At 31.3% G+C, this 26,904-nt stretch overlaps 1 protein-coding gene across 4 annotated transcripts in view; it reads right to left on the reverse strand.

Moving 5' to 3' along the window:
• Nucleotides 1–25,840, reverse strand: part of LOC126737745 (klaroid protein) — a 99,005-nt gene extending 73,165 nt beyond the window's left edge. Inside the window, exons 1-3 of one of the 4 annotated variants that reach the window (XM_050442762.1) lie at nucleotides 25,584–25,840; nucleotides 6,830–7,026; nucleotides 3,648–3,935 (exon numbers count right to left, since the gene is read on the reverse strand). In XM_050442762.1, coding sequence (XP_050298719.1) covers nucleotides 3,648–3,935; nucleotides 6,830–6,975 — 434 coding nt within the window. In that variant the 5' untranslated portion in view covers nucleotides 6,976–7,026; nucleotides 25,584–25,840. Of the gene's footprint in view, nucleotides 1–3,647; nucleotides 3,936–6,829; nucleotides 7,027–25,323; nucleotides 25,564–25,583 lie in introns of those variants that run through there. The other 3 variants (XM_050442765.1, XM_050442763.1, XM_050442766.1) reach the window with 3 other exon arrangements.
• Nucleotides 25,841–26,904: the final 1,064 nt, after the last annotated feature.

Genomic DNA, 26,904 nt, shown 5'->3' on the forward strand with positions numbered 1-26,904 from the left:
ATTTGATGTAGTTTTTTCTATTATAATCAAAATTTAATTAGTCTTAAAAGTTTAATTATTATTTGGCTTGTTGGGAGGCAGGATTCGACAAAAATAGGTCATATTTACTAATATATTTTGCACAAAATATATTTACTAATATATTTTGTTTGCTTTTTGTTACAGTACTTTTTTTAAAAGATGTTAAATGTTTGAAGTATAGTTTATTTAGTTATTTATATAATCGGTAATTTTAACTGTTTTGTAAAAAATTTGAGTTTTTAATTTTAAATTTGATGATAATATTGATGTTATGTCATGGGTATTTTATAAAATTAAATCATGGGGTGGATTAGTCTTTATTAATAAGTCGATGCTTATAGTTAAAAGGAAAAAAAATAAAACCAGGTCCGTATATTAAGATTTTTTTTAATTATGGAAAATCTCAGTTTTTGCTATTAAATCGGTTAAAAATAAAAAAGTTTGATACGTCATAGGTTTTATAAAAATTTAGTTCAACAAAATAAGGTAATAGAAATCCAGGACCGTATTGAAAAAAAAAACTTGATGGTATCTCAAAAATGAAACGTCGTATTTTAATTCTGAAAACGCCATCTTGTAGAGGAGAAAAAGTGCCCTTAACAAAGTGTTATTTATTTCATTATACGATTTTAAGTAACGTCATAAAAAAATAAAAAAGATTTTTCCAGATTTCGGTTTTTCCCGATATCTTCGGAACTATGCGACACTATACAACCTGTTCTTCAAGACATGAATTAGTTAGATTCAAGAGACGAAATGTGTTTAACTTATACTTAAACTTTAAAATATTTAAACGTATAAATTCTACTGGTAACTGATTCAAAAAAGAAATTGATGTAAAAGCAAAAGATCTTTGGAAAAGGTAACTTTTAAATTTAGGAACATTGTAAATTACTGATATTGACCTTGTAACAAAAATACTATCTAACTGCCTATTTTCGGCAAAAAAGTTCAATCACAAGACAATCTGAGCCAGAAAAGCACCTAAATAAAAGTTTCCAGCAGTTTTCCACTCTTAGCCACTAAAGTAGACCCAGTTTTTGAGATTTGTAGTCGCACCTGTTTGGACCGCAAATAAGTCTACAACATGCATTTTGTATTACTTGAACTTTATTTTGTTGGAACAAAATAAGGTAAGGAAAATATATAGTCACTTAAATATTTGAACCTTGATAGAACTAAAGACTCAGAAAATATCTGTCTTAAGTTCAAATTAAGATATTGACGATTACAATACAACTTTAATATATAAAATGCCCCCTTCCTAACTTCTGCAATGTAACGTTAAAATTTTAGTTATAAATCGGAATATGATAAATACAAATCTTTATAAATTGCTTCTCAAAAAATCAACATTACTCTTACTTGCAAATAACATCACATTAGATTTAGTGAAGTTAGTAGGGGCAAAAAGAAAAGGAAATAAAAAGTAGAGGTCCCAAAATCGAACCCTGCGGAACTCTAGATAAAATATTTACCTTTTCGGAAGAATTTTGTGTATTTGATAAGCTTTGTGTTTTTTAAGGTAAATAAGATCTAATTAATTCCTTAGCAAGTAAATCGAAGCCATAAAATTTTACCATAACTATCAAATGATAGTTAATCGTGTTGAATGCTTTTGAATAGTTAAGCATAATAAGCAATGTAGCAAATCATTTATCGTGGTTTTCAAAAATATCATTTATTACCTTTGATAACGAAGTTGCTGCACTAACGTCCTTAAAAACCCACACTGGTTTCCTGGGTTTATTTTATTTAAATTAAAATATTTAAGCATTTATTGATTGCAAAGTATTTTTTCAAATATCTTATTTTCTGATATTTATTTTTTTCTTTTATCGGATTTCTGGAATAGGCCCTCAAACGCCTTGAGGAAACTCAAGAATACTTAGAAAACTCGTACAGGCAGTCAAAGTGCCTTCTGTTCCTAAAATAGTCTCAGATTACCCTCAAATGACAGAAAGTAGAGTCCTAAGAGCACTTAGAAGAATCTTCCAGTCTAATACTTTTAGGAATTAAACTACACAACAATTTTTTTTGTAAGTTATTTTTGGTGCATTATTATTTTGCTATAATCTTATATGACAATAAATCCGAGTTCAAGTGCTTCCCATAAGAGTTTTAGTTTGATATTAAAGGACTTATAGATAATACTAATAGTATCATAATCGAAAATCCGAAAAATTATTACTGTACTTTTGACATTTTTTTAACTTGGGCAAAAATAATTTCTTCCAACAGGGTGTTTCAATTCGGTGCAAATATTTTAAAAGCGTGTTGTTGGAGTTAAAGTAAGACATTTTTTCTCACAGCAACAGCTCGCGCAAATTGCTTGAAGAAAATCGATTATTTGGAATCGTAACTACAATTATGCATCAATTCTTCTGAAAATTTGCATGCCATCGTTTTTTGAGAGCTATTCCTTCGAGGAAAATAAAAAGGAGAATTCCGGGGAGCTTACCCTTCTGATGGCCCGTATCTGACGTTTCCTATAAGAAATTTAAATCTAAATCTAATTAAATCTAGCACACCAACTAGTTGGCCGAGAAAAAATATAATTTTTTTGTCTCTTGCATTTTTTCGATATAATTAAGCGTTTTCTTTCGAGAAAATCGCTGATAAACCAAACGGAGTATTATTAATAATCTATTAAATTAGAAAAAACGAAATGGGCTGTGCATGTTTTATTTTTTGTCAAATCAAGTTAATTTTACCCAAAAATGCAAAAAACGATAATTTTAGATTTTTTCATGGCTAATTAGATGGTGTTCTATATTTTCCAATTTTTTATTGGAAACATAAGATATGGGCGAGCAAAAGGGTAAGCCTCCCTGAATCCTTTCCTAAAATTGGGTTTACACCATTTTTGGGACAAAAAAAAGGACCCAAAACAATTAGGAATTACAAATTTCCAGAAGATTTGACGTATAACTGTAGTCAGTGTTCCAAATAATCGATTTTCTTCAAGCAATTTGTGCGTAGCTCTGAGGGAGTGCATTTCAGTACACACGTTTATAGGAAAAAAAAGTCGTATTTTAACTCCAACAATGCGCTCTTAAAATATTTGCACCGAATTTTGTAACACCCTGTATAGAGCACTTGATTAAATGCAGAATAAATATATCGATTTCGGGACTACAGTGCTGCCTGAATATGAATTTTGAATCTGAGCCAGTTTCAAAGAAATATAATCAGACACAATTTATTCTAAAAGCAAACTAAATTTTATGAACCTCTTTCTCCGTGCACAAGTTAAACAATCAATTAGCGATGTCGTTAATAAAATTACCTTTGTAAAAGTCAATTTTCTTTTGCCAGTCGCCATTATTTGGATTTTGAAAAAAATTAGAAAAATAATTATTAATCAGATGATTTAGGGATAAATTAATGCTTTACAAAAAACATTTAGAATATTTAAGCCATCCCAAATTTTGGGAGGATTGTTTTAAGCTGAAATAAAACTTAAATATTGCTATTTTTTCCTCCTAATAGCTGCAACAGTCAAATTACTTTAAATTACGCAGTCATCATTATTTTTGGATGGTTTATACTTTTGTATAAACAATCTGTCTAGGTCTATCTTTATCATGCATAAGTATATAAGATTGTTTTAACCAGATACTCACTCCCAATATCTTCCGCTTTTTTTATAGAGCTCCAAAGCGGGGCTCTCGGTACCACCATTGGTAACCCTCCTAGCATCTTCCATCAATTGGTTCTGTTCGTTCTGACGGATTGTTCTGGAAGAGCTCACTTCGTTTTCTCCATCCTCTGAGGAATAATCTGAGGTCTTAATGACTCTACTCCTCAAAGATCTGGAAGCAGACTTTCGGGTGGTGGGTTTTGTCTGAATTGGAGACTCTCTTCTCATTGTGTTCAGTTCGTCTGTTGAGCTGGAGGCGATTTCGTCGGTCCTAAATAAAATTATATGCATCAGAAAAAAAATTGTTCTAAATAATATATGCAATAATAATTATTGAATTAAAATTCAAATATTTTTACTGAAATTTGTTTTTAATTTCATACATTATATGCAATAATGTATCTTATCTGCCTAGCACATAAAAACATACATATTTACACTTGTTTTTAATTTCATTTTAGTTTATCTAGAAAGAGTACCGTAACAAGAAATAATAACTTAATTTTTTATTCTAGAATATAGACATAATTCTAAAAAAAAATGAATCCTATACTGTTACCTAGAAATTTAAGCTCACTATGATTATTATTTAGTAGACTCTTTATCTGAGTTTTTGTATTTGATAATTTATAGCCTCCTTTATAACTGTCTTTAATTTTCTATTTTAATTAATCTCTTTAATTTAAGAAATATAATTAAATATTTAGCCATTTTAATATGTTTAGATATTGTATTTCTGTAGTCTTTGTAATAGTCTTACAATTTTTAATTTAAGTACCTGAGCAAAAAGATCTAATAATTCGATCAATAATATAAATCTAATAATTTCTGACCGCACTTATTCATTTTATAATCAAATACATAAATAAACATAAATACGCCGTGAAGCGGTAAAGCTTGTTAGGACAAGAAAAAAAAAACAAAATCCGTGAAAAGTCCATATAGATTATAAAGTCACATTCGGTTTAGCGTTCATATTTTTCACAACTTCTACATTTCGGGGTTGTACCCAAGTTAGGGGCAATTTACCTAATTAACTAGAGCAAGTAAGATTTTATCCTGGCACAGAACATGTAGTACATACATTACAAACACTTTTATACCCAATGGTTGTTAAAATTATTTTAAGCGTGTTTCTACTTACAAAGCATATGCAATGTTTGCCTATCTTTTTCAAAAATTCAGTCTTTTAATTTTTTTTAAGGATTTCTCATTACTTATTAAGAGTTTTAGAGTCTCTGAAAGACAATTATAAAATTTTGGTGCTAAGTAAGAGGCAGCTTTATGGAAAATTTCTTTTTTTGAATAAGGAACCATTACACAGTCAGTGTTGGTCTATTTTGTTGAACAGGTCAAAGAATTATTTTGTTTTTGACAATGCACATAACAATATTGAAGAAATATAATTGTCGCAAATTGAACACTCTGGATTGAGCAAAGATTTGGTTGCTCGGATAAGTTTTATTTTTATTGTAGAGGACTTTAAGAATCCATTTCTGAATTAAATCCAAGTTTTTAAGATAACAGTCTCTTGCACTTCCCCAACCAACTATTCTGTATTTTAACACAGATTGAACTAGAGCATAATAAATTGTTTTAAGCTTGTCAACTTTGAATATGGTTTTTAAATGAGCAAATCTGGTTACAAGGTACCTAGTGTTTGTAATTACATAGTTTATCTGTTGGTCCCATCTTAGGTGACTATCTATCATAATACCAAGATATTTGACAACAGCAATTTTGGAGATTGTGATGTTTCCATTTATTTCTAGGTTGGAAAAGTTTGGCAAAGTATAAGAAAAGAATGTAAATTGCAAAAATTTTGTTTTGTTCTCATTTAGTGTTAATTATATTTATTTGAAACCACTTACATATTTCTTTAAAATCTAATTCAATTAATTCTTTTTAAGACTGTCCTGTGAAACTGAACCTCTGACCAAATTTTATTAAAGTAGGAAATGCCCAAAAGATCTCTGGATTTTGGTAGAACCACCAAGCTACTTGTTGAAATGAGTCTTTATCTTTTTTGATAGTTTAGTTTTGCGAATATTGGAATATCGAACATTCATCCCAGTAGAACAGTGCCTGGGTAGCAATGATTGAAGGGGTTCAAAGGAGGTTTTTGAAGTGCCTGTATTTTAGGAAATTTGGTATATATTCCCATAGAGGTTGTGATAATAATTATTTAATAGGAATATTTGATCGACCGTCTGATTGATTAGAATTAAATAGATTGTAAGATAGAATATGTAAAATAGAATTTAAAGAGTGCACATTTTGCTCAGCTATCTTTTGTTTTAAACAGAATAAACACTCGCCATCCAAAAGTATTTTATCTGGCTTAATTATCCACGAACCAACTTTTATAAAAATTATACCATTTATAAACTTTAATATTTCAACATGTATGCTTTTGATATTGACATTGATTCAACTAGTCTTAATCAGTTTAGAACAAAAATAATAAATACACCAAAACAGAGCTGAATAAGACCACTCCCGTGTTAGGTATTTATTATTCTATTTTGTTAGTGTAGGTGATTTCTGTGAGAATGTGTATTATATATTTACTTGTTTTTGTATTTCTTTTACTATTTATTTCATAATTTATTTCACATTTTATGGATGGAATCTTAAGTTAGTAAGTAGCTTTGTATCTGTTGATATATGTAACAAATAAATGAATAAATAAATATTCAGAATATCCATATTGTTTTTATTTAATATGCATTTACTTCTATTGATTGATATGACATGGCCAGAAATAACCTGGAGATATTTTGCTAACCTTATTTTGCTATATTGTTTAAAAATTTAATAATGATGCAAATTACATAGGTATTTTTAAGTTTTTAATAGCTTCATTCACCATTCCACAAAAAAAAAAGATTTTTATTTAAAAATCTACATATTCAACTAGCAAGTCATATTTACATAGTGTACGCGTGGCTGAAATTAGCACACATACTTTTCTTATCAAAGCAAATAAAATAAGGTGAAGTGGAACTTTACTAGATAAAAAATAAACACCACAAATTTATTTAGTTTTTAGAATTTAAGTTTTTTTTGTTAAATTTGTGACGGAAACCTATATAATTTATTCAGACCATTATATTATATTGAATAAAACACAATAAGACCAAAAAAAATAATAATTTTACTTACTTAACAACAGTGCTTTTTCTGGTCACCCTAGTAACAAGTTTTTCCACATGATTTCCAGTCACAGTTGCTTCTTTTTCAATAAACTCTTGGCTCAAAAAGGGAGTTCTTGAACGAGATCTGCTTGATCTCAACTCCATTTGACTCATTTTACCCCAACTTTCAGCAAATTTTCTTCAAGAGTATGGCTTCCTTTGATGCTATAAATATATACACTTTCAGCCTTTTGGATAATACTAAAATAGATTTTAATAATATGACTCTTAACGCTGATTTATTTGTTCCTTTTTGTGTGTGCTTAAGAGGATATACCAACTATTTTTGTTTTGGTATAATTATTGTATTTTTTCGTATGAGTTATGTTATTATATGGGTACTTCTCAAGTAAGTTAAAAATCTACAATCGTTACAGTTTGTTTCAAGAAATTTGTTGGTTTTTAGGGTTTTTAAGGTTACTAAGGTAAATATTGGACCAAATATTTGAATTGACTTATTTTTTTTATTGAACAAAAGAGTCCTTGCATTACCATAAATAAGTAATCATGTTTCTATTACATTACCTTTATAACCATTACACAATCATTTGTTCCTACTATATGTATTAATGATAATAGAGACTGAAATGGTCACTACTTATACATATAGGTACATACATAGATTACAGAATTAAATCAAACAATCCTATACAATTGAATATGTATATTATCATTGACTTAAAAAAAAAACTAACATGTTTTGGAATTGGTTTAACAGGTCCTGGTCAAACATTATAAGAAGCTATTCTGTAAAACATATACATAAATATTCCATAATTATCGTTTTCTTTTTCTAAACCAACGTTTCTAAACCACAAAAATGTTTGGGATCCTTACATAATATTTCATTTTTTCTGTTGCTGTACCTTAAGGGATCCAGTAAGCAGAAACATCCAATAATATAAATTATGCAATATCCTAGTTATATAATTTATAATGTTGTTTTAAATTTATTTATATAAGTAAGGGTGTTTCTTCTGCTTCCCCACACGCGGAGTATCCTTCTGTAATTTTGTCATTGTATACCACATTATAAATTATATAACCAGGATTTTATGTTTGGGTGGGTTGAATCAATTGCTAGTCATTAATTGACTAGCTTTGACCTTAATTTCACCAACAAATTATAAACATGATAAATAGTTCTGGTTTAATTTGGGCTTTCTTTGTCATCAGATGCTCAAATAAATTACAAATTTATCTTAAGGAATAAACATGGCATGATATTTTAAGAATTATCATCCCATGTTTATTCCTTTGAGAAATTACGATTTTTAGTATTATAACCTGTATACAGTGCGAACGTAAAGGTTGGAATAAATTCATTTAAAATTCAGGGGTATGTTCAAAAAAAAACGCTCGGACATGTCGATTTTTATTTTTAACTGCGGGTTTTCTTACTATAATTTTATGTATACAGCGTGGCCCAAAAATAAGTTACGGTCATCAACGTAATTTTTTTAAACGTAAACACCTATTTTTTATTTTAGATTTAGGTTCTACATCAAATTCTAAGTACATTTCATGTACCATGTCCTATACCTAAACTCGACCGTTGACGATTGAACACAATAAAAGGCTATTTTTGGAAGAGTTATTTATATCAAGCAACCTATCAGTTATTGTTTGGTTATTTACATTTGTGGTTGGTGTTTTTGATTGTTAACTTGTCACAATTTGTTGACATCAAATAATTTTGAGTGAATTTAGTTTGATTTAGATGCCTAAGCAAAGTTTTGCTTGTGTTAAGTTTATCAAAAGATAAAATTAAAATTTCAAAAATGGTACGTCTTAGTGAGCGAGAGCGAATAGAGATTTTGATGATGATTGGTTATGGAAACAGGATGCGCACTCAGATGGAAGTCTGTGAAATTTATCATGCCAAGTATCCTGATAGGCCACGTATATCTCAAAGTACTGTCAGTAAAATAGAACAGAAATATCGGGATTTGGGTCATGTCAGGGATAATTATACGGAAGGTCGTTCAAGTATATCAGAAGAGAAGCAACTAAATGTTTTGCTGGCAGTTGAAGAAGATTGCCATAAAACGACTCTCAATATTGCGTTAGAAAATCAGATATCCCAGACATCCGTCGTTAAGTATTTAGGTATAAATAAATGGCACCCTTACAAAGTTCAATTGGTTCATGAACTAAATGAAGATGACCCAGATAGGCGTTTAGAATTTTGTGAGAGACTTATGGACTTGTGCTATGCTAATCCACAATTTTCAAAAAAAATTGTATTTTCTGATGAGGCAACGTTTTGTCTTCATGGTAGTGTAAACCGGCAAAACTGCCGATATTGGGCTACTGAAAATCCGCACTGGATGATGGAGTGCCACAGCCAAGTCCCTCAAAAAGTAAATGTTTGGGCGGGGGTGATTGAAAACAGGGTTATAGGGCCCTTTTTCTTTGAAGGATACTTGAATGGTAAGAGGTATTTAGAGTTTTTAGAAAATGACTTGGTTCCATGCCTTGCCACTTTATACCCCGATCCAGAAGACCCGGATATATTAGATAATTCCTTATGGTATCAGCAAGATGGAGCTCCAGCCCATTACACTCGTCCCGTGCGCCAGTACCTGGATACCGTTTTCCCTGGACGTTGGATTGGTCGGAGGGGTGCAATTGAATGGCCGGCCAGATCGCCGGATCTGACTCCTTTAGTTTTTTTTTTGTGGGGGTATCTTAAGTCCAAAGTTTATGTTAATCGGCCAAACAACATTGAAGACTTAAAAATTAGAATAACGGAAGAAATAAGATTGATAGAACCTTCTGTTATCGATAACGTTTTACAAGAATTTCAGCATCGACTGGGATATTGCCAAGAGGTTCGTGGCAGCCATTTTCAACACTTAATAAATTAATTAAAATTTTTATGTATTCTTGCTTGATATAAATAACTCTTCCAAAAATAGCCTTTTATTGTGTTCAATCGTCAACGGTCGAGTTTAGGTATAGGACATGGTACATGAAATGTACTTAGAATTTGATGTAGAACCTAAATCTAAAATAAAAAATAGGTGTTTACATTTAAAAAAATTACGTTGATGACCGTAACTTATTTTTGGGCCACCCTGTATACATAAAATTATAGTAAGAAAACCCGCAGTTAAAAATAAAAATCGACATGTCCGAGCGTTTTTTTTTTGAACATACCCCTGAATTTTAAATGAATTTATTCCAACCTTTACGTTCGCACTGTATATGCTATGATGTGTAAATGATTTAAGTAAAATAAAAAATCACTTAATGCATATTTAAAAACTACATAATTTAGTTGTTCAACTTTTTCTCTAATAATACCCTGTTTTATTTTACATGTAACAAAAACAAATTATTTTATAGTCGGTAAGTATCAAGTTATAAAACAGAATACTGCATATAGATTCTACTTAACAATGTATTTGTATTAATTTTTTTATCAAAATCATTATATTTTAAATTAACAGGTGTTAGACATGGCTAAAAAAATGAGTTATAAATAAATACCTAATTAGATCCAGAGATTAAGAAAATGATAAAAAAGATAGAGTGATCTCATTCTACTCTGATAATCATGTAAAATTTGTTAAAAAAGTATATGTTTACAGAAAAGCTATAAATGATGGGAAGAAAGGAAAAGTTTTTGGTGCCAAAAACCCTCTCATTTGTTAATTGAGTGTACCTTCTCAATTCAGTATATACTTGGATATAGAGGGGAGATTAGTAGGTATGTCAACTACCAGAATGAAATATGTCAGGTAGATTTTTCTAAAGCCTATTACTTATGGTTTTCACAGGGTTCTATCTTAGGGCCAATCCTCTTTCTAGTACTTTAAATACTGGTACCACTAAGAAGTTGTGACCAAAGAGGTCTTGATGGCAATTCAGCAACCTATAATTTTAAAACTAATTATGTCTTTTCATACTACAGTTTTTGTAGTCAAGGCTGGTCATTATTAGAAGCACATGTTAATGTAAATCAGGCTGTGAACGATTTTTATTTTAAAAAAATTATACTATTTTTTATATGCATATGTATTTTCAAAAGTGAAAGAAATTCCAAAAAGTACCATACTTGGTATCATAATCCAAAAATCTCATCCATTCTTCTCTAAGAGACCAACATACAAAATTGACGAAAAACAAATAAAAACACACGGTCACGGTCTCACAACATGTAATTTAACGGGCTACACGTGTTTCGCTCTAGTTAGAGCATCATCATTTGTTTATTTATGTACTGTGAAGGATGGCTTCCAAAGGCCTGATGATGCTCTAACTAGAGCGAAACACGTGTAGCCCGTTAAATTACATGTTGTGAGACCGTGACTTTGTGTTTTTATTTGTTTTTCGTCAATTTGGTATGATAAGTCAATTATTAATATGCCAAATTTAAAGATCCGACAATGTACATGAAAATCAATAAAGTGGGAGGATAATTATAAATTAAAATAAAAAAAGGCAGAAGTAGATTAAAAAAAAGATAATATGCTATTGACTCAAAATAATTTTAGACATTTATCAGCAGTAAAAAAGATTCCAACATATCTGAAATAAAATGACTTTAAATAGTACTGAATATATTTTTGGAATTCATAATATACAATGTATATATTTATTTTGTTTTTTGGACTTAACAAAATGACTACAATGAATAAATCCAATTACAGAGTATAAGAAAAAAGATTTACCCCCAAAAAAAAATACAAAAATGGAAAGCACTAAGCAATAAGGAGCCAGATAATCTGCTAAAGTAAGTATTTTACAATTGCTAAAAACTTACTGGATACTAACATATACAGAGGGGTGTTTAATTTTATATTTGAAAAAGTTTTATTAATCACCTCCTCCTCAGATTTGACATGTTTTTTTTGGTTAATTTTTTCAAAAGTTATTAAGGATCGTTTACTTGGAAATAAAAGCAATGTATATTATATAAAGGTGAACCATATCATTGACTCAATCAGCTTCTGATATTACTTTTCGGAAGTTAAAAAATATTCAGTCTAAAGGGCAGAGCCATGACATATTTTAAGATGATCTTTTTCCTATAGTCAAAAAGTTGTCTCCCATAATGTGAGAGTATGTAGAAGTCAGTGTGTCACATTGTCGTGTTCACATTAACTGTTGGTGAAGGTCTAACCCTCCAGGTTAATAATATTGTCTCTCCAGACAACATTATTGCCAGTCAAAGTCAAAGATAGCTTTATTATCATAACATAGTTGTTGACAAAGCCATTTGCCAAATTTAAATGTAGATATAAGATATATATTATAATAATTATAATAGGAACCAAGAAATATAAAAAACTTGAGAAAATGTGAAAAGAACAAAAACACTAAAAAATACAACATAACACAGATGTAACCTAGATGTAATAAAATTAAAATTTCGTCAATGGCGGTAAACAGAAACATTAAAAGAAGCATCAGATCAAATTATCTGCATAAAACTCCTCCAAACTATAAAATCAATTTTAAGCAATTTAAGCAATTTTCTACCTTCAAATACAAATGAATTCCTAACAAGACTAAAGTGAGGAATAGGCAACCCAAGCAAACAGACCTGGCGGGTCGCATACTGTTTTTCAAGCTGAAGGTCCCCTGTAAATTTCTCAAAAATAAGTTTTACCGTTTTACCGTTTCCAAAACAAAGAGGCAGCATAAAGTCAAAATTTTACATTTACAAATAAAGGACGACCGGACTGATTAGCAGACCTTACCCCGCATAAATAGCGAACTGCTCTCTTCTGAAATACAAACAAGCCATTAAAAAGATACTGTGAATAGAACCCCCAGAATGGGATGCCATACCGAAGATGCGGCTCAATTAGGGCATAATATGCATTTTTAGTTATTGGTTCATTGGTTTATCAATGGTTAAACCCATAAATATATTAAACTGTTGGGTTGCAACAAAACGAGAGTCCATAAGAATATTCTTAATGGAACCTTTAAAATTGACAATAATAATCTTTGAAACATTAAAACTCAACAAATTCGAGTCACACCAGGTTTTTACTTTGTGAAAACTTGCAGTTATTTTTTTGCTTAATTGAGATGGATCTGCATCATGCCATAAGATAGTTGTATCGTCTGCAAACCTAGTGAACTTCCCTTCAGTAAAAATTTGGGGAAGGTTATTAACATATAAAAGAAATAACAGTGGGCCCAAAACTGAACCCTGGGGAACACAAGCATTGACAGACAACTCCCTTGATATTTCATCATTGAAAAGTACTCCCCAGACTCGGCCAGACAGGTAGGACTTAAACCACTGAAACCTTATTTGTTTAACTTTCCCAGAAGTATTTCATGATTCACACAGTCAAAAGCTTTCGACAAATCACAAAACACTGCTACAGGAGCATCACCGGCATTTAACCTATCATAGAGCTCCCGAAGAAATGCGAAAATCGCGTCCCCCGTGCCAACATCCTGTCGAAATCCAAACTGCTCAATTCTCAAAATATCATGTTGCTTAAGAAATGAAACAACTCTCACCTTAACAAGTCTTTCAAGAACCTCTGTAGGAAGAGCCAGAAAAATACGCAAGGATATCTTATCCCAACTTAAACTAGTTTTATTTTTAATTCTAGAAAGAATCTCCCTCACTTTTAAAGCATCAGTGGGAGCAAGAAAAAAAGATTCAGGTACTCTTACATGTGACAAATATTTCAAGAGATTTCCAGTCTGTGTTATACTTTTTGAGAGGTTATCCGCTATAGTACAGTAAAACGAATTTAAATTGTCAGGTTTTAAAATGCTTGAAACCTGAGGAACATGACCAGCCTTACCCCTCAAGGCATTTACGATTCTCCATGACTCCTTAGCCCTATTACTTGATTTTTTTATACTTTCTTAAAAGTAAGTTTTTTTGCCATTAAAATTAAGGCTCTGTAAATTATTCGTAATTATTGAAATATTTTAAGTGTTGATTATGTGCCAGGAGTTGCCAAATGTGACTTTTCCTGTTCATGAGTTGAAGTTCTCTTTTTTTATTTATTTGAAAAGAACATGATTTACAATCATGAAGAAGCCAAGAAATCGGTCAAAAAATGAAAAACTACTGAAAAGTTGAAATCATGAAGCTTCCGTATAAAAACACATTGGGTTCTGATGGTATACCAAATGGTTTGTTAAACCATTGTGTTTGCACTTTGGTCGTACTTGCTTTGTAAGCTATCTTAGAGAACTGCAATATTTCCTAGTAAATGGAAACATTGTTTTATAATTCCTATATTTAAGAGCAGTGAAAGGCATGTTGCTACTAACTACAGAAGTCTTTCTATCCAATCATGAATCCCAGAACTATTTGACTTTTTAGTATGTGACCAGTTGTTTCTATTTTTTATGAACTATACAAGCTGTTTCGAGTATAAATAAGGAAGGCAGAGTTAAAATAGAATATTTTAGAAACAGATCACGGCAAACAGTATGAAATAGGACCCAACACAAAAAACGAAGTGCCTTTTTCTGCAAAACGAACATATAATTAAATAAATGCTGAGCACATGCTCCTCAAAACACAATACCATATCTAGGATATGATTCAATGAGAGCATGATAAGCATTCTTAGTCACCGCAAAGTCAAGAGAATTGGCATTCATTCTAATGGCGTAACCACTGGACGATTTTTTTTGCAAACTAGAGACATGGTCTTCAAATTTTAAATAAAAACCCAGAAATCTGGTTAAACTAGAAGGATAAATTATATTTCTATTGAAAGCTGATGCCTGAAGATTGCATTTGAAAGTAAGAATATTGGTTTTAGAGGTGTTTTAGGTTGTTACTATCACAGCACTGTTTTATAAAAGTCAAATCCTTATCAATGGTACTTTTCATTCATTTAGGGTCTGTATCATGCCAAAGAATAGTAGTGTCATCGGCAAAAATTGTGAATTTTCCAGAAATAGAGATGAGAGGAACATCATTGATATAAATTAAAAACAAGATGGAGCCAAGTACAGAACCCCGTGGCTCGCCAACGTCAATTGATAGCCTCTCAGACTTTTTGTTACCAAAAACCATTCTTTGTGTTTTACCTGAGAGGTAAGAGTGAAACCAATCAAGTGCAACTCCTCTGAAACCATAAGCCTCAAGCTTACGCAGCAGAATTTTGTGACTCACACAGTCGAAACTTTGGAAAAAACGGCCGCCACATACTCTCCTGGGTTTAAATTTTAAGTAGAAGGACTCCAGGAGGTTAAAAATTGCATCCAGCTGGAAACCAAATTGATAGATGTTAAGAAGATTATGCCTTTTAAGAAAACCCATCATATGAGCTTTTAGCAGTCTTTCAATCAGTTTGCCAAGGGTTGGAAGCAATGTTATTGGTCTAAGCTTCAAGGGACTGTTGAATTAACCTCCTTTGTGCAATGGGATTAGTAAGACATACAAATGATCAAGGAAACATACTAGAGGAAAAGGAAACATTGATTATTTCAGAAAGTGTCACAGTGTGGCCTCTGGGAGAGCTGCCAGACAACCCTCACAGACACATTATCCCACCAGACCAAAATGTTTCTTCTTTATATCACACAAAGATGCTTTAATTTTTCTAGGATCTGCAGGTCTAAGGAAAAATGATTCAGGAAACTGGACATTTGTCAGATAGAAGCTCTGATCCACAATAGACTGAGGCAATTTCTGAGAGAGGCAGGTGAAAATGCCCTGATAATAGGTGTTAAGGGACTCAGCAGTTAATGTTTCAGAAGTATTCCCACCAGCACTTCTCATGTTATTTAAAATTCTCTAACTTTCCCTCCTCAACAGCATAGAGAACCAAATATTTTTACAGGAAGATCTTGATAGATTAAATAAGAGTTTTCCCCAGTGTAATGTCGATCCAGTCTCTCACAAGCATTCAAGACCCTGATACATTTTTCCTTGGACCTATAGATCCAAATGAGAGTGAAGCTGTCCTGCATGACATAAAGAGTAAGAATTCTGGTGGATGGGATGGTGTGATCTAGAGGCAGTTACTTTGCATAATAATTCAATAAGTCCAATTGCCTATAAGCTTTTAAAATTTGAAGGCAACATATCTTACTTGCAATAAAAATTTTCATCTAACCTTTATGCTATTCGAGTAATTGCTAATTCCCTTAACTTTATTGTAGCCAAAAATGCTTACCATGCTCTCATTGAATCCCATCTTACGTATGGAATTGTCTTTGGGAGTTTGTTCCCAGTATCTGTTTAATTCTTTATTTGTTATGCAGAAGAAGGCAATTCGCTATATGTGCAGTGTCCCTTTTCTCACTTCTTGTCGGGATCTTTTCTTGAGGCATTCCATCCTAACCTTGCCCTCCTTATTTATAATGGAAACAGCTTGTATTGTTCATAAGAAATACAAACATGAGCTTAATTCGCCATCTGAGTACAATCTTCATAACACATTTTCTCTGCCTCTTCCTATTCCAAGAACTGAGAAGGTAAGGGCCTAATTTGTATACGGCGGCAGGAAGCTTTTTAATCATTTACATCTTAATTTGAGGAATACTGAATGTGACCTTAAATTTAGGAAAACATTAAAGACATTTTTATAAAGTGAAGGTTTTTACTCATTGGATGAATTTTATGCCAGACACTTTTAGATTGGAGACACTTTTAGTCATATTATTTTGTTTTATATGTTATCTTTATTATTGTTATTCACTGACTAGATTTGATACATGTATTTTATAAGCTTTAAAACCTTTACCTGTAATATTTCCTTATTTTGTTTTATAAATATTTCCACTATTTTCTTTTTTTTACAGCTTTGTTAACAACTTTTAGGTTTATAACAATAAAGGAATTTTTGAATTTGAATTTAAATGACTGCTGTCAGATAAACAAGGTCAAATTTAATATAACTAAATGATGTGAAATTAGATTTTTCAAAGGAAATAGAAAGTTCAATACTTCTTACTCATTGCAAGGGGTCAAAGTCAGAGTCAAAGTCAAAATATACTTTATTTGCTAAGTTTACAAACTTGTGCTAAAAGCTTCCTAATCCTAGAATTTATAATACTAGTATTTATTTGGTTATATAGGATACAGGACAAAAACAGAATACAGAATCAATTTTGATTGTACATAGAAGCATATTCATTATAATCAAAGAAAAAACCAAAAAACAAGAAAAGAAAAGGCAAGAACCAACATAAAACAAGAATAATAAAAAAAAATCTGATCAACAGATATATAATTAATTTTAAATATTAAAATGAGTCGTTAAAATACTCTTCAATGCTGTAGTAAGCTTTTGGTAGGATTAAATTAGTTAGTTCTCGCCTAAACTTTTTAAGGTCTGTAACAGTCCTAATCGAAAAAGGAACATGATTAAATATTTTACGACTAATAAATATAAGAGAGTTTCTTGTAAGTGAGGATTGGAAGAGATAAGTTGTTTACTTGACAAGTATTATGACTGGTGCAGGATGGTGGACTAACGGATTTATGTATGAGTGTTGCAGTTTCCAATATAAGGAGTGAGAAAACTGTTAAAATTCTTTCAGCTACAAAATGAGGTTTACAAAACTGGGTAACTCCAAAATATGTCTCCTGAATCGAGGTGTCGTTTTCAATGAAAACTTAGTAATAGTAAAACCATAAAAAATGCTAAAATAGTTAGGAGCTGCAAGAATTTTTTTGTATATTCAAATAAGAATATTTATTGTTCCTTAGTTAGGTCTAGTTTAGAGTATGCATCAGAGATTTGGTCTCCATATTACATTGAAAGAAAGCATTCAGCATAAATTCTTGTAAGTTTTCTCATAGAAATTTAACTTGATCAAAGTGGATCACAACTACTTTTCTCTTATTGAGTCCCATCTTCGTTATGGCTTGCCTTTTTGGGGTTTAAGCAACAAGGGATTATTAAACATAATTTTTGTAATTCAAAAAAAGGCAGTTAGATATCTATGTTCCCCTGGGTTAAGAGATTCTTGTAAGACTCTCTTTATATCTCAAAAAATCATAACTCTTTTTTCTCTTTTTATCTTAGAAACAGCTACTCTTATTCATAAATGTCCTAAACCTCCCTCTAACACTGGTCATATGACTCGCCAGGTTAACGATTTTCCCTTACCAATCCCTACATCCTCCCTCATGAAGAACTCACTTATATACCTTAGCAAAAAAATGTACAACCATGTTCCTCTATGTATCAGACAAATTTTAGTTAAGAGATCAAAAAGGAATTAAAATCACTTTTATTATCCAGGACATATTATAGCCTTGACGATTTTTTTAATGATACCTTTTAACCTGTGCTCTGACATCATTTTAGTGTTTTAGTTTTGTTTCCTGTTAAATAATGTAATTTACTTCTTCTAAATTCTGTTTTATTGACAGCTTTACTTATTTTTTAATGAAATTTATCAAAAAGATGCTTTTTTTTTCTCAATCTGTTTTGTTATGATTAATTTTGGTAATGTGTGTAAATTTTATGGTAAAGTGTTTTAGATGTTATGTTTGTTTGAAATTTGAAATTTAAAGTGAATTTGGAATTTTTTAGTTTTTACTGGCTGAACAGTCATCAAGATGTTGAACGCTGGTGCCGACAGTGTGAGCAGTGTTCGTCAAGCAAGGGCCCAAGAACCCGGACAAGAGGAAAGATGATGCAGTATCTTGTTGGTGCACCCTTTGAACGAATTGCCATAGACGTAGCAGGACCCTTTCCTACTAGTAGCTCCGGAAACCGATATGCTCTTGTTGCTATGGATTACTTTAGTAAGTGGCCCGAGGTATATCCGATTCCGAACCAAGAAGCAACGACAGTAGCTGAAGTGCTGTTCCAGAACTGGATTTGTCGATTTGGTGTACCCAGAGAGATACATTTAGACCAAGGAAGGAACTTTGAGTCACAAATATTCCAACAAGTATGCCAGTTGCTTATTTCTTATTTTCTTATTTGTTTCCTAGAAGAAACTTCTAGAAAATATATTTATTTCACAATATATCAGTGATTACAATAGAATGATATTATTTAATTATTTCAAAAATTAAACTATAGCTATATCTAATACAAGTCTTAGTACTCAACACCTAGATGTAAAAACATCTGTATGTGCGTAGTAAAGTTTTCTAATAATTTGTTACATTTATTTGTAATATAATTCTACACCGTGAAAACCAAAACAAAAACAATTCTACTATAACAATTTGCATATACAATTAAAAGATTAGTAATGTTAACATCATAGATCTCCTAAATCTACCCAAATAGACATAAAAGCACAAAAACTAGTTAAAAATCCTTACAAATTGATGGTGATTTTCAAATATTACATTCTTTGTTAGTAATTTAAATCTTTTCATTCTAGAACATATTTTTACCTCTCTTGGTAATAAGTTATAAAGTTTTGGGCCAAAGTAGTTTATATGCCTCAGATTAAGATTATTTAAACTTGTCGGAATTTTTATGTGCTCGTGATATCTAGCTCTTGCTTCATAGGAATGATCTATCAAAATCTTTAAGTTAGGTTGAGTGTGTATATAGGAACATGTTGTAAGTATATATAACGATCTAATATCTAGAATATCTTTATTAAAAAGCAAATGAGAAGGATATAAACGGTTTTTCTTAAGAATTATTTTTAAAATGTACTTCTGTATTATATTTAACTTATATAAGCTGTTATTATAAAGTCCTCCCCACACCAGTATTCCGTATTTTAAAATTGACTCTACAAATGCTTTATAAATGATAGTGAGTGTTTTTTTATTCAAAAATTCTCTTAGCAAGTAAAATTTATGAACAACTTTTCGGACTTTGTTGGAGACATGATCAATATGTGTTTTCCACTTTAAATTTTTGTCGATTATAATACCGAGATATTTTGTAGATGAGGTCTCCTTAATGCAATCATCATTAAATAAAATCGAGGTATACTCAGGTCTATTTACACTAGTCAAAGAAAAAGCTATGTAATTAGTTTTTGTTAAATTCAAAGTTAGTTTAGAAGTTTCTAGCCAGTTTTTTATTTCTACCAATATGTTCATGGATTTGTCCCTTATGCTTTCCCAAGAATCTCCCGAAACAACAATTGCCGTGTCATCAGCATAAGATACTGTTAACCCATCAATCTGTAATTTTAAAAGGGAGTTTAAATATGTTATAAATAATATCGGGCCTAAGACCGTTCCTTGAGGAATGCCAATTTTTATTTTTCGTTTTTCACTCAACACATTATTTAGCCTTACCATCTGATACCGCTCCAACAGATAACTAGAGAAGAGCTGAAGGGCTCTTCCCCTTATTCCATATCTTTCAAGTACATTGAGAAGATCCCTATGAGGGACGGTATCAAATGCCTTGGCAAGATCCAAAAATACCGCTAAACAACTTTTATTTGAGTTTAATTTATTTACAACCTCAGTTATTAACCTATGCATCGCATCTTCTGTACTACATGCCTCAACAAATCCAAATTGGTTTGTGGATAAAACATTGTTTAGTTTAAAAAAGTTTATTATTCTATGTTTTATGCATTTTTCACAAATTTTTGAAAAGTTACTAATGAGGCTGACAGGTCGATAATTATTTATTAAGGTTTTGGTACCTTTTTTGTGAATGGGAGTTACAATTGTAATTTTAAATTGTGAAGGTATTTCACCTGTTTCTAAAATTAAATTTAGTATATGTAAAAGTGGGTTTATAATTTCTAAATGGGTCTTTTTTATAAGATCGGCCTTATATCATCATGTCCAGGGGAGCTATTCGTTTTTAGTTCTGAGATGTATTTTATTAGTTCATTTTTTGTTATTGGGATTAGGTAAATGGAGTTTGTTATTGGAGGCTCCAATTGTTGAACATATTGTGGTGGTGGAATTGCTTTTTCCATGTCAACCCCTATATTAATGTAGTACTCATTACAATAATTAGATGCCTCAAGTGGACTACTGAAATTTGCATTATTTTTATTCTTTATATTTAGAAAAGTGTCTTTGTTATTACAATTTTCATGGTTTCAAAGTGGCATCTTTGATTATTTCGTAAAGTTTTTTCATGTTATTTTTGTTAATTTCTATTTGATTTTTGTAATATTGATTTTTTTGTTTATGTATAAGTTTGTTTAAATTATTTCTGTAGTCTTTATATGTTTTTTCTAGAATGGGACAATAATTTTTTGATAATTTTTTCTTCATTTTATTCCTTGTTCTGATTGAGGTAATAATACCATTAGTAATCCATGCTTTAATTTTTTTGTATTTTGGATTTTTTAGAATGTAAGTTTTTTTTTGCATCTGCTAACAACTGTTGGTATTTTTCTAAAAAAATGTTTGTAGCAATTTCAGAGTTATTTTCATTTAATACAATTGACCAATCAAAATTCTGTAGAAGCTGTTTAAATTTAGAGATATCAATTTTACTTCTTTTTTCTGTGTTGATGTTAAATTTTCCTTTGGTTCTTTTTGGCTTATATGAAGCATTATTGGGCTATGATCTGTGATGTCCTCTTCTATAATATAAGATTCAAAACATAATATATTGGACTTTAATTTTTGATTTATAAACAAATGATCAAGGCAACTTTTTGAAATAGTTAATAATTAATAAATTAATGTATGACTGAAAACCAAGAGCATTCATCATAGCATGACAACTTGCTACTTGGTTATCATCTTTTTCTAATAAATTTATATTAATGTCTCCCACAAAAATCTCTATGTTCGAAAATTTTATTGCTTCCAGAAAACAGTGTAAATCACTTATAAAATTAGACTTAGGAATAGGGGGTGGTTTATATGTTGCTGTTAGGCCAATAGAATAACCATTTATTTCAAAATTTATTCGGCTTACTGTTGCCATAGAATTCGGCAATAGAGTAAAAGAAAACTCCACATTGAAATGTTCTTTGACAAGTATAACCACACCATCATTTTTGTTGTAGTTTGCTTCATTATAAAAAACATTATACCCCGGAATGTTACAATGGTCTACTGTTGCGATTTGATAGGTTTCAGTTAGTACAATGACATCTATATTTTGCAATTTATAAGTTTCTAAAAAAGTAATTAGGTTGTCAATATTCTTATATAGGCTTCTAATATTAAAATGAATTAAACTTATTAAACATTTTTTATTTTTAAGACATTCTAACCTCTTTTCGTCCACCATTTCCCCTTGAATGTCACTTTCCATACTTAGTTCCTCTAAAATAGCATCTTGGTTGTTAAGTACCATTTATTTATGAATAGTCAATTTTACTTCTCAAAATTCCTATTTGATATTTCAAAGTTGGGCATTCCTGGTCGAGAGCTGAGTGATTCGTTTTGAGTTTAAGCTTGTATTTCTGGTTAGCAACCGTACAATTTATACATAGTTTTAACTGTTGGTTACATTCCCGTGTGCTATGGTTTCCAGCACATTTTCCACACACTTCGTTTGTGGTGCATTTGGTGCTTTTATGCTGAAAACCCTGGCACCTGTAGCAACGTGAAACGGTCAGATCTTCATATACTGGCTGACGCTGCCAATCCATGAATATTTTCCCATAATGTATCATTTTGTCCAACAATCCCCCTGAGCATTCCGCATAAATTACACTATCCTTTTCTTGATTGTTGTTCTGCCTCATGTATGTTACTTTTAAATGGTCCTTTGCGTCTATCCATTTATTTTGCTTCCGAATTTTGGCTTCCACTTGGTCCAGTACTTGTCCACCAGTGTATCCCACAATTTTTATCCTGGGTGAAATTTTTTTTGGAAGCTCAACAGTAAATTGTTCCTTGAGCTTTTCTTCCATCTCGTTTTTCAAACGTTCAATGTCTTTCTCTGTGTCGCATTTTACCACAATATTTCCGTGTTTGGCCTCTTTAATGTTTCTTATACCAACCCTTAACTTTGAAGGGTCTATTAAAGTTTGAATGTCCTTCCGGCTTTGTTCCGAACTTTGGTTTTTTTTGGGCTTCATAACAATTGCAGGTAAACCTGCTCTACTGCTGCTTTTAACTATGGGCTTGTGTTGTAAAATTGCTGCATATGATTCTGCTTTGGGTGATTCTATTTGCGATTTTATTGTTTCTATGTCTTTTCTCATTTCCTCTATTGTTTTAATCATAAAAGGCATTCTGGCAATAAATACCCTACAATCATCACATATTAGTAGTAAAACTCTTTTTTGGAGGGGCATGCATTTTACTTCCGATGGTGTAATATTTACGCATTTTTTATGGATTCGATTTAAACACGAATCACATTTATAATATTCTTCTGAACATTTCTGTTTGCATTTTATGCAATTTTCCTCCATAAGGTTATCCTCGGCTTCTGCCATACCGGAGTATTTATTTATTTCACTGTGACATTCCTCACAATAAAAACAAACACACAGAAAAAAAACTCACTTGCCGGCGTCATAGTATGGAATTTCGGAATTTTACCTATTGTCTCTGCTATTGTTTAGACATTTATGTCGTTTTAAATCAGTTATATTAGATTTAGTGATTTAATTTTTTCAAAGTTCTATAGAATAGTACACAACACTCAACTGTACCAAAAATTACAATTCTCCGTGCACAAAAACACTAAATATTTTGGTCTTCATCAGGAGCAAAAACAAATACGTGTTTACGAACTCGGTTTATTTTAAAGAGTCAAACAGTTGCTGGGAATCAATAAGACCCGTACAACCCCACTACACCCTCAGTCTGATGGAATGGTTGAAAGATTTAACCGCACTTTGAAACCTATTTGAGGATGGTGGTAAACTCTAAGCAAACCGACTGGGATACCTGTATACAACCATTCCTATTGGCATATCATTCTTCTATCCACAAGTCAACTGGAAAAAGCCTGGCAAAAGTTGTCTACGGTGATGAACTTCGTTTACCTTTGGACATTATTACTGAAAGACCCTATAAGTCTGAAACCCTTGAGGAGTACGTCGACCATTTACAAGAGCGTTTACAAATTGTTCACGAACAAGCACGGGATAAACTTCATAAAAGTCTGATAAAGTCTGGTTATACAATCCACAGAGGACGAAGGGCAAGTCACCAAAGCTCCAGAAGGATTGGGAAGGTCCATTCAATGTGGTCACCAGAATCAACGATGTGGTGTACCGTATCCAGCGACATCCTACAACGAAGATGAAAATTGTAAACATCGTCCGGCTAGAGCCCTATCATGACCCAGGTGGTCCCATGTTTGATCGGGACAATCAAACTTAAGAGGAGAGCAGTATTATGAAAATGTAAATACATTAATTATTCTCCTAGTTTTTGTACAATTTTGGTAGTATTCTGTAGTTAAAGTTAATTTGTAGGGTTTCTTTAGGGTTCTACTTACATTTGTTTTATTATTTTTATCTATAGTGTTTAGTTTTTAAGCAGTTCATCTTGTTCGAGAGCCCCATTTTGGCCCCAATTTAGGTTATATTATTGTAAATCCCTGTAGTTCTCATTTTCTAGAATTTGTATACTTGCTTGCTTTGACTGTCAGTATTCTCCTAAAATTATTGGTCTCTTTGGGCAAAAACAATGAAGATAATTCTAAATATTTCGAAACTGTTCCATCGGGTTTTAAAAAGGACGCGCTTCGTGACAATTTATTCAGTTTTAATTGTTTAGTCAGTTTTTACCTTAGAAACAATTAAACGATAGTCAAGGCGAGTTAGGTTAGTGTTTTTGACGTTGACAATAAAAGTGTGTTCCCGAATTTCATTACAATATAATAAAGGTTTGCTAATACTTTAAATGATAGCTCACTAGTGCAATGCACGCAAACACTAGCTCCAAAAACCCTTAATGGGTATATCTAGATCTTTGACTACATTACATGTTTTAAGGTAACATTGTTGTCAGGGATCTAGCTTGACAAGAAATTGTTACCATAAATCATAACTCATCTGTTCAATTTCAGGTCCAAGGTATTCATATAAATGTAACAAAGTATCATCTTTTAGAGGTTCCTAGCTCATTGAGCTCGTTTTTCACTCTATATACACCCATACACAACACAAAAACAAATTTTATTACATACCTTCTGATAAGACAACTTATTATTTTTACCCCCTGATAATTGATTGAAATTGTCCCTTCAATGGACACTTGGAAAACCCTTAACGTTTCTAGTGTGTGTCTACATAAGTTCAAAAAAACAATGAAAATTGTTATTTTAGGTAAGTTTAGTTTTATGGCTCAGTATACCTTTATTCTCAATAGGTTTCATCTCATGTAAGTTGAAAATTAATAAAAAAATATCTAAACTCAACTTTGCCTTTTTCAGGAAAACAGTGACTCAATTCAGATTTACCTTAATATGCTTGCCTGTCTAGAACCAATCAAATAACTTTGTGAAATAAGGCCTACAAGAAGGTCCCTAAGACTCCTTTCTTAATTTATTAAAAAATTTAAGAGAGGAATCTAAATTAAATAATTGCCGAAAGCAAATGTAACTAAGACTATCTACCTATGTTAGGACAGTGTAAGACTTATTGATTTAATATTAAATTGATAATGATGTTTGTTTAAGTTACCTTATGTAAATATAAAAAATAGTTTACTAGTAGGTATATCCTCTTAGGTCACCACTAAATAAGAATAACTACAATCACTGCATTACCCCCTTGAAGTGCTATTTTTAAATCGGCTTATTTTTAACCGACTCTTTTGGCCGTTATAATATCCACTTTAAAGAAATCCCGCCCAAACGAGATAATTACAAAATTAGTTATTTGTTTATAGTTTTGCCCAGGAATTAGTAATTTGCCAGACGCGCTGGTTATCTAAAACTTACCTAACCTGACCACTTTTCACCGTTTTTCACTTTAATCACTCAGACTTTATCAGTGTTTCTACCATTTTTAAAAACAAGACATACCTAAGCAATAGGTAAACAAATAAATACGAAAAACACGTTAGAAGCCCCAAAGAATCTCATTGAACATAAAAAATACATGAGAATACAGTGGTGACGTCACTTGTATTTTCGTTCATATTTTAAGCTTTTCGAGAAAATCGGAATAGTTCTGTACGCCACATGACCAGAAGGGTCAAAGTCGGTTGGCAACCTTGACAGAGGGTTTGGTATAAAACGAATCAACCTACAATTATAGGATCATCTGCGTTTAACACACTAATGCTAAGAGAGACAGAATATCGATATGGAAGATAAACGTAGAAATTGTGTTTTTTTTAAGTAGGCCAATCCTATACACTGCTCAGCTAAACAAAAAAGTCCACATGTATGAAGCTTATATGGATTATATCGGAATCGTATGTCCGCCATCTTGCTTGGCAAAATTGACAGAAATGACGTTGTTAACATTAACTGATGGAACATAATTTGTCATATTTGTGTTTGTTTTTCAATATATGCCTACCACCTATAACCTATAACCTTTCATATATGTTATTTATTCATGACTCTTTTTCCTTTTTGCAATACCAGGTTAATGTTTAATTGATTTGCAGCAATTCCAGGTTTCCGGTAAGAAAATGTGATTTTATTTATTACTGCTATCTTTCTACATTGTCAATTTTTAGTCTGAAAATCAAATTCAGTTGCTTTTAATCAAGACGTTTCACCTTTAAAAAATATTTGAGTTGATTATTGATTAGTTGATTATTATAAATACATATTACAAAATATCTGTCCCTCATTTTTTTTCAAAACCAAAAAGTAGATACAAATTTTCCTGTAAATATGCATCCTGTAAGAGTATGTACATTTTAAATGGTTCTGATAAACAGTAATAAAAGATTTTTTAAATTAACTTCAGACCCTATTAAAAGAAAAACATGGAGCAAGATATGTAATACAAATTTTATTAGGACTTGGAACTATAGAATTTGTTCTGATCACTTCTCTTCAACAAAGTTTAATAATGCTGATATTACTGGTACTGCTGGGCTTACACTACAATATATAGTTATTTAAACATTTGTTTTGTCGTTATTATTCATATGAATCATTTAGTGAATTAATTTGGAGGATTTGTATTGCCTAGTTTTTAATTTTATTTCATGCTCCTATTATACCACTTCCTGTGCTCACTGAGATGAGACAGAGTTTTAGAATCTAAGAGAGCTGATCTAGAATAGAGTCTAAGATCCGG

This window comes from Anthonomus grandis, chromosome 6, assembly GCF_022605725.1.
Source record: "Anthonomus grandis grandis chromosome 6, icAntGran1.3, whole genome shotgun sequence".
Taxonomy (NCBI): Eukaryota; Metazoa; Arthropoda; class Insecta; order Coleoptera; family Curculionidae; genus Anthonomus; species Anthonomus grandis.